A 9,125-nucleotide genomic window follows, 5' to 3' on the forward strand; every position below is an offset into this window, starting at 1 on the left:
GGTGCAATTGAGTGACTATAAGACCAGGAAGTAAGGATGTTTGTTACTCTGGGGCAGGCAGCTTTCCCTAAATATCCAGTCAATATCCTGACTTAGGACTATCCGGAATGTTGCCCTGTCTGTATAACTGATCTGAAGCAGTGTTTTCCGTTTTACGAGTGTCCATTCTGAGGCCTTCATGAACCATGTAAGTTAGTTTCAAATTTTCAGAGACTAGTTTTTTTTTTTTTTTTTAAGTATACATATTTATTCTGAGAGAGCCTGCGCAAGTGGGGGAGGGGGAGAGAGGGAGGGAGGGAGAATCTTAAGCAGACTCCATGCTACCAGCACAGAACCCAATGCGGGGTTCAGTTGGAAATGAGATCCTGTCCTGAGCCAAAATCAAGTCAGATGCTCAACTGACTGAGCCACTAGGTGCCGCAGGGATTAGTTGTTTTTTATGTAGTTTTGACTTGCTGTCAGTAGGCAAGGGTGACTCCTAATCTGGGTTTAAATCTTGGCTCTTCTGAACTTTACAGTGTGATCTTGGGCAAGTTCCTTAGCATCTTTAAAATTTTTTTGCTTTTTGGTGGTAAATTGGTAATAACTTAGTAAAGATTAGATGAATATGAAATTCTTGACAGTGCCTAAGATATGGTAAGGGCTGAAAAACCTTGTGTATTGTTTCTGTAAAGGATTTATGATATGACTGTAGAAGAAGGAGTGAGGTTGCTTAGAATTTTCAAATTCATAGATTTTGTGAGTAGTGATGAGCTTTGTTTACTATTATTTTGTCATTGGAGGCTCAGGATTGAGTAGAATTCAGTCATTAGGAGAGAAATTGAAATTATATGCCAACACACAGGAGCTGGTATACATGGAATGTGTAAATTTTTTCTCTAAAAAATTTTTTTAAGTTTATTAGAGGCAGGGAGGAGTAGGGAGAGAGAGGAGAGAGAGAATCCCAAGCAGGCTCTGCATTGTCTGCACAGAGCCTTATGTGGGGCTTGAACCCATGAACTGTGAGACCATGACCTGAGCTAAAATTAAGAGTTAGACACCTCATGTCCTGGCCACCCAGGGGCCCCAAAATTTCTAAGTCTTCTACCTGAGTTGAAGAAACTTTGGATTTCATATCAGGGTTAGATTGATGAGTATAAATCAAAATTTAAAATGACTACACACAATTTTTTATTTTTTATTAAAAAATCCCTTTTTTTAACGTTTTATTTTATTTAAGAGACAGAGGAGGACAGAGTGCAAGCAGGAGAGAGGCAGAGAGAGAGGGAGACACAGAATCCAATGCAAGCTTCCAGGCTTCGAGCTGTCAGCACAGAGCCCAGAATGAGGCTCGAACCCACAAACCCGAGATCATGACCTGAGCTGAAGTTGGTCATGACTGAGCTCCTGACTGAGCCTCCCAGGTGCTCCTGACTACACACAGTTTTTAAAAACAGCCTTATTGAGATATTCAATACAATTCACCCCTTTAAAAGTATACAACCAGGGGCACCTGGGTGGCTCACTTGGTTGAGCATCCGACTTTGGCTCAGGTCATGATCTCACAGTTCACGAGTTGGAGCATTGCATTGGGCTCTGTGCTGACAGCTCAGAGCTCAGAGCCCAGAGCCTGCTTTGGATTCTGTGTCTCTGTCTCTTCTTTTCTCTCAAAAATGAACATTAAAAAAAGTTTAAGGGGTACCTGGGTGGCTCAGTCGGTTAAGCATCCTACTTCGGATCAGGTCATGATCTCACGGTTCGCGAGCTGTACTGACAGCTAGCTCAGAGCCTGGAGCCTGTTTCAGATTCTGTATCTCCCTCTCTTTCTGACCCTCTGCTGCTCATGCTGTCTCTCTCTCTCTCTCTCAGAAATAAAGCACTAAAAATTTTTTTAAAAAAAATTAAAAAAGTGTGCAGTTCATTGGTTTTTAGTATATTCACAAATTTATGTCGCTCTCATCACACTAATTGATGAGCACTTTCATCACCCCAAAAAGAAACCTGTACCCATTAAGTAATCACCATATATCTGCCCTCCAACCACTAATCTCTGTGTGGATTTGCTATTCTGGACCTTTCATATAAGTGGAATTACACACATGTGTTTGTATAAATGGAATCAAATAATATGTGGTCTTTTATGACAGCCTTTTTTCACTTAGTGTTTTCAGAATTCATCTATCCTAACAGCAAGTATCGGTACTTTGTTCCTTTGTATTGCAGAATAGCACTCCACTGTACTGGTGGATATACCATGTTTTGTTTATTCAGTCATCATTTGATGGACATTTTGGGCTGTTTCCACTTTTTGACCATGATAAATAACGCTAAGAACATTTTTGTGCAGGTGTTTGTGTGGACATATGTTTTGTTTTTTTCTCTCTTGGGTATATACACGTAAGAGTAGAATTGCTGGGTCATATGATAACTGTGTTTAACTTTTCTGAGGAATTGACAGACTTTTCCAAAGTTGCTGCACCATTTTAAATTCTTACCCGCAGTGGATGAGGGTTCCAGTTTCACGGGGTCTTCATCAGCACTTGTAGTTTTTGATTATAGCCATCGCTGTGGGTGTAAAGAGGCGTCTCATTGTGGTTTTGCTTTGCATTTCTCGGATGACTGCTGATGGTGAAAATTTTTCATTTATGTGTTGGCCATTTTCTTTATCTTTGGAGAAATGTTTGTTTAGATCCTTTGCCCATTTTTAAACTATTTGTATTTTTGAATTGTAAGAACTCTTTGTGTTCTCAATACTGGACTCTTACAGGAGACAGGATTTGTGTATATTGCCTGGCGTTTTGTGGGTTATCTTTTCACTCTCTTGACAGTGTCTTGAAGTTCAAAAGCTTTCAATTTTGATAAAGTCAATTTTATACATTTTTCTTTGGTTTAGAATAAGTACAAGTTTGAGAGGACATAGTAAAATTACAATTTCTAGTATATAGTGCTGTTGCTGAGCCATAATTCAAATATTTACAGTGTTTCCTTTTTAAAAAAAGAAATAGCATCTTAGTTTTTTAAGCCTTGAAATCTTCTAATTCTTACTAAGAGGTGTTTGAGTTGATTGAGCTTAAATAATGCTTACTTAAAATGCTGGTTTATGGCTCTTTGAGAATATTGTTATGATGGAAGTAGATAAATCTTTTTATATCTTTGTACTCCTTATCAACCATGTCCTATATATTGGCACTCTATTTCATTACTTCATATGTGTTATATTACTCATTTGACCATTTGAATTCTAGGTCAGTGTATTATGCTCTCCTACATATATAGAAACTGAAACTTGAAAAAGACAAGTAACATTTCCAAGATCTTGTAATTAGGAAATGGCAGTGCATGGATTTGAATTTAGATCTGATATATATATGTATAGATGTGTGTGTGTGTGTGTGTGTATATATATGGATCTGATATATCTATAACACATATCTATACACACATATGTGTATATACGTGTGTGTGTGTATAGATACGTGTGTTTGTGTTCTTAACTGTTGCTTCCTTCTCCATAATCTCCTTGAGGAGGATGTTCCTGTCCTGTACAAAATTGTATATGCTGGGTGCCAAGTACAAGTTGGAATACAATATTTTGTAAAAGTACTTGTCTCTGATGACAGATAGTACCAACCGTGTAATAAAGTCATGTGATAGTATTGTTTATTTTTCAGCCAGTACTGTGAATTAAATTTGACTCTGGAAGATAAGGTAGAATCTTTCATTCTCTTGCATCATTTGTAGATGTTGCAATCTAATGGACTTGACCTGTAGAGGCAGGTGATTATTGGGGAAGGATAGAATTTAGTTTCTTGTTTGGTAATGCTATTCACCCGAGTTCACAGAGCAGAACGCTTCCAGTGGATGTAGGCAATGGGAGAGAGCAGTGGTGTGAGGGTCAAGAGATTATACTTCTTGTTCTTTTACATTACCTATCGGTTGGCCAAGTCACTTTCTTTTTCTGAATTTGTTTCCTTGTATAATTGAAGGTTTGAAGTAGATGCTCAGAGATTTATGTTTATTTTAAATTCCCTGAAGTCACAAAAGATTTCTGTTTTGCTCACTGTTGTGTCCTCAGAGTTTTGTACACAGTGTTAATGAATATTTATTGAGAGGCATTAGTGTAATTTGACAGAAGCGAGTAGATCTTACCTTTTTTAGTTAGTAATAATCATATGACTGTGCAAGTTTCCTAAATTATCTGGGTTTTCAATTCTTCTTCTATAAAATGGGGAGAAAAAGATTACTTGCTTCTATAAAGTTTATTGTGAAAATGAAATTATATATATGTATATATATGCACATATATATGCACACACACATATCTAATGTACTTAACATGATGCTTGGCACATAGTAATATTCAAAGAAGCTTTTGTCACTGAATTAATGTATATGATCATCTGTTTTTTGTCTTTTTGTTCATTCATATCATTATAGGTGTTTATTTCTTAAAGAACCTTGATTGAAACATTCATCTTATTTGCCCAGAACACAGTGTAATTATGAGAAAGGTCATAGTGCCATCCAATTAATGTTATTTAGCTTTTTTTCCTTCCATAGTTTATATCTCTAATTTCAGTCTCACCAAAGAGATCTGAGTGAAAAGGGAGAGTGTGATGAAATTAATGCAAATCTCTCTATTGCTTCTGCTTGGAAAGCAACTTAAACCTTATGCCACGTTGCTGATGTGTTAGAAGAAGCAACTTTGTATGTGACAGACAGCATTATTAAGGCTAAGGAGACACCCTGCATTTTTAAGGACTTGTAGAAGTGTGGTTCTTTATCTTCCTTTCTGATTGATCTTAGGTCAGAAATGGATCAGAAAGTCCATGGAGGTGCATTGGTAGAAGAAAAATGTCCATGCGTAGTTATAGGATACAAGTCCATAATTTCTTTTTTTTTTTTTTATGTTTTATTTATTTCTAGGAGAGAGAGAGACAGTATGAGCAGGGGAGGGTCAGAGAGAGAGGGAGTGACAGACTCCGAAACAGGCTTCAGGCTCTGAGCTGGCAGTCAGCACAGAGCCCGACGCGGGGCTCGAACCCACGAACCGCGAGATCATGACCTGAGCGAAAGTCGGACGCTTAACCGACTAAGCTACCCGGGCGCCCCAAAGTCCATAATTTCTTAATTACAACTTTTAGAGTCTGATATATTTGAGAATTACAAAATTTTCAGATTAAAAAAAATTTTTTTACAGTTTACTTTTGAGAGAGAAAGAGACACACTGAGTGTGAGTGGAGGAGGGGCAGAGAGAGAGAGGGAAACACAGAATGAAGCAGGCTCCAGGCTCTGAGCTGTCACACAGAGCCCGATGGGGGGGCTCGAACTCATGAGCTTTGAGATCATGACCTGAGCCGAAGTCAGATGCCTAACCAACTGAGTCACGCAGGTGCCCCTCAGGTTTTATTAAGATAATCTGGAACATGTATCATATATCTTCAACAAGATCTGGGCAGTTCCTAGTAATCAGACATTAAAATTTTTATAGTGAAATGTAATACTCACATGAAGTGGGATATATAGAACATAAATGGTTTTATGTATGTTGAGATTAGGTGTTGCTGGTAAATGAGTTGATTGAAAATCTGTGAGAAATCTTGGTTTTCAAAGGTTTTTGGTTTGGGGATTCACAGATGTGGGATTGAAGACCCCATTTGCTCACAAAGATGTCATTCCTGTAGAATTTCTGATGAACAGAAAATTTTAAGTCAATGTTGGTTTTCTTCTCTAACACCTGTAATGTTTCACTGTCTTTAGTTACCTTTAAATAAAAATAATTTATAGAATTTTAAAATAAAAAGGGATCTTTAAGCAGTAAATCATTGAAACCCTTCATAATAAAAAAAAAAAAAACTTAAAAAAAAAAGGGTGCCTGGCTGGCTCAGTTGGTTGAATGTTTGACTCTTATTTTTGGCTCAGGGTCATGATCTCATGGTTTGTGAGATTGAGCCCTTTGTCAGGCTCTGCGCTGAGTGTGGAGCCTGCGTAGGATTCTCCCCGCCCCTCATCCCCTCTGCCCTTGTCCCCCACTCATACTCTGTCTCTAAAAAAAAAAAAATCCTTCATAGTAACCGGTTTTATAATTGTTATTGAACTTAAGTTTTAAATTGAAATGATATATCTGTTGCCAGAAGGAAAGTTAATACTCTTTATTCTCCACAGCTGAGTCTGATGTCTGTCAACTTTATTTTTTTTCAATTAATTAATTTAACATAATCTCTGCATCCAACATGGGGCTCTGACTCATGACCTCTGAGATCGAGAATTATGTGTTTTACTGACTGAGCCAGCTGGGCACCCTAATATCAAGTTTATTTTATTATTTTTTTAAGGGTCAGTTCTTGTTCCTTTTTTGTTTGTTTAAGTTTATTTACTTAGCGCATACCCAGGGGAGGTGCAGAGAGAGAATCCCAAGCAGGCTCCGCGCTGTAGGGCTTGATCTCATGACCTGCAGATCATGACCTGAGCGGAAATCAGGAGTCAGATTCTCAACTGTCTGAGCCACCCAGGCACTCCTAGCAAGTTTAAATGGAAAAATTATATGACTGGAAGCCTTTACTCAATTTTATATTTAAGAAATAAGATAATAGCATGAGGATTCTGTGTGTATTCCTTCGTTTGGGTACGTGATGAGGGATGTGCTTGGGGGCTCTCTGTCCCCCTGGGCATGCTGGGTTTCAGTGATTTGTAGGGTGCCTAGTTTTTGTACTTTACCACTTCAGAAAGCAGAATGAGTTACACATGTAGTGTCGACCAGATGGCTTTTAGGATGTACTTGCACAGGCAGAACATGAAACCGGCATCAGCATTTGCAGAGTGGGTGTCGGTGGCTTGGAAGAAATTCTTACAAACAGTAGTGGGGCGCTCTTTGAACCTGAGGTGGCCAAGTGGGTGAAGAACAGCTAGCTCCTCTTCGCACTGTGAAGCCAGGTAAGAGCTAAAGGCTTTTAGCTCTTTGATGGCTTCTTTTCTGAAATGCTGCATTACTAGTGTTTTCTAGACAACTTTTTTGTGGATAAAAACAGATATAATTGAATCCGGGTCAATCAGTGATTCATCATCATTGGACTCTGTGAAGTAGTTTTAGAAGCACCTTAGCCAACTTATTTTGCTTATATCTTTCTTTTATATATGTAAAAGAAATGATGGAATTATACAAGTATAAAGAAGTGATAAGAAAATACTATGTTAGGTTAATAGTTTTTTTATTAGTGGCTTATAATGTGTCCAAATATAGTACATAAAGTGAATATTAGACTAAGTAAAATATGATTGAGTGTATTAGATTACATATGATACATTAAATGAATATCAAATTGGAATATTTGGCCACAAGGTGTAAGGTGGTGCTGTTGGTTCTCATTTCGTTCCTTTTTTAATTTTAGGTGCTTCATGTAATTCTTTTAGGAGTCTTATTCTGTCTTCATCATCTACATGGGAGTCTTTGATTCTCGATGGCAGTGTACAGGCCTGTGAGCTTAACATACATTTTAATTCTGAATTTTCTCTCAGAATCTTTTTACTACTTTGTAAGAATTACATAGAGAGCACTGTTTTTTTTTTTTTAACTAAAACAATTTTTTTAATACTTTGAGAGGAGAGAGACTGAGTGTGAGCAGGGGAGGGTCAGAGAGAGAGGGAGACACAGAATCCGAACCAGGCTCCAGGCTCTGAGTTGTCAGCACAGAGCCCAGTGTGGGGCTTAAACTCACAAACCTGGAGCTCATGACCTGAGCCAAAGTCGGACACTTAACTGAATGAGCCACCCAGACACCCTGACAGCAGTGTTTTTGTGACAGAAGAGTAAGAAACAGGAGACCTCAAGAGAATTCTAGTAAAGATATGCCCTTTCCCCCTCTGACTGTGTGAGTGAATGAGTGCTAGAGGTGCTGTAGCATCTGCTCACCCCCATTCTTCCTTTCTCAGGGTTGGTTCCTTCATGAAATAGCCATTCTTCATGGAAATTTGGGGTGTGTTATGCTACCAGAGTAAGAAACACATTTTACATTTCAAATTGGGACACACATAAACAAATGCTATTTAAAATGAACTTTAAGGGGCGCCTGAGTGGCTCAGTCAGTTAAGCGTCTGACTTTGGCTCAGCTCATGATCTCACACTTCGTGGGTTTGAACCCTGCATCCCGGACTCTGTGCTGACAGCCCGCTCAGAGCCTGGAGCCTGTTTCATGTTCTGTGTGTCCCTCTCTCTCTCTCTCTGACTTTCCCCTGCTCATGCTGTCTCTCTCTCTCTCTCTCTCTCTCAGAAATAAAACATTAACAAAAATTAAAATAAAATGAACTTTAACAAAGCAGTATTTGGGCCACCTGGGTGGCTCAGTTGGTTAAGCGTCTGACTTCGACTCAGGTCATGATCTCGCAGTTCGTGGGTTCAAGCCCCGCGTTGGGCTCTGTGCTGACAGCTAGCTCAGAGCCTGGAGCCTGCCTCTGATTCTGTCTCCCTTTCTCTCTGACCCTCCCCTGCTCATGCTGCCTCTCTCTCTCTCTCTCTCTCTCTCTCAGAAATAAATAAAACATTAAAAAAAATAAAGCAGTATTTATCAAGTGCTGGTCATAGTCCAGTAAGTGGAATTTATGTTCCTTTAATGAGTTGCAGTCGACCCCTCGTTCCCTGCCCCCCTTTTATATATATACCATCCTCATATGAATAAGTGAGCCATAGTGAGTCGTAGATAGGAAAACATAAATTTAAGTCTTTAGTTGGTCCTTGTTTTACCATCTGGGAAATTGAATATGCAATTATTTTCTTTTTTTAGGCTGGAGCATTGGATTTACTGAAGGAGCTTAAGAATATCCCCATGACCCTGGAATTATTACAGGTATGTGCTAACCCACGTCAGGATTTGAATAGGTAATTGTCCTAAAATGCCAAAGCATTTTTAATACTGATACGTTTTTTGTATTGTCCAGTTACGGTGTAAGCCATAACTCCTGTGTTTTTTAAAGATGATAACATAAATCAATAATCTAAGTTATCACTGTAGGAAAATGTTGCCTTCCTCAAGAAGAATAACACCTAAATCTTTCAAGTTTGAAATTTCACCGTGAAAGGAAAGCAAATTGACTCTTGGGCCTGATTTGATTTCCCAAGACCCCGTGTTCTTTGTCACTGCCACCACCTACCA

At 38.6% G+C, this 9,125-nt stretch overlaps 1 protein-coding gene across 2 annotated transcripts in view; it reads left to right on the forward strand.

Annotated features, from left to right (window-relative positions):
* Positions 1–9,125, forward strand: part of TCEA1 (transcription elongation factor A1) — a 42,923-nt gene that overhangs the window by 4,046 nt on the left and 29,752 nt on the right. For both annotated transcript variants that reach the window (XM_077765021.1, XM_077765020.1), the window contains exon 2: positions 8,757–8,819. In XM_077765021.1, coding sequence (XP_077621147.1) covers positions 8,757–8,819 — 63 coding nt within the window. The remainder of the gene's footprint in view (positions 1–8,756; positions 8,820–9,125) is intronic.

This window comes from Crocuta crocuta, unplaced genomic scaffold (assembly GCF_008692635.1).
Source record: "Crocuta crocuta isolate KB4526 unplaced genomic scaffold, BGI_CrCroc_1.0 scaffold94, whole genome shotgun sequence".
NCBI lineage: Eukaryota > Metazoa > Chordata > Mammalia > Carnivora > Hyaenidae > Crocuta > Crocuta crocuta.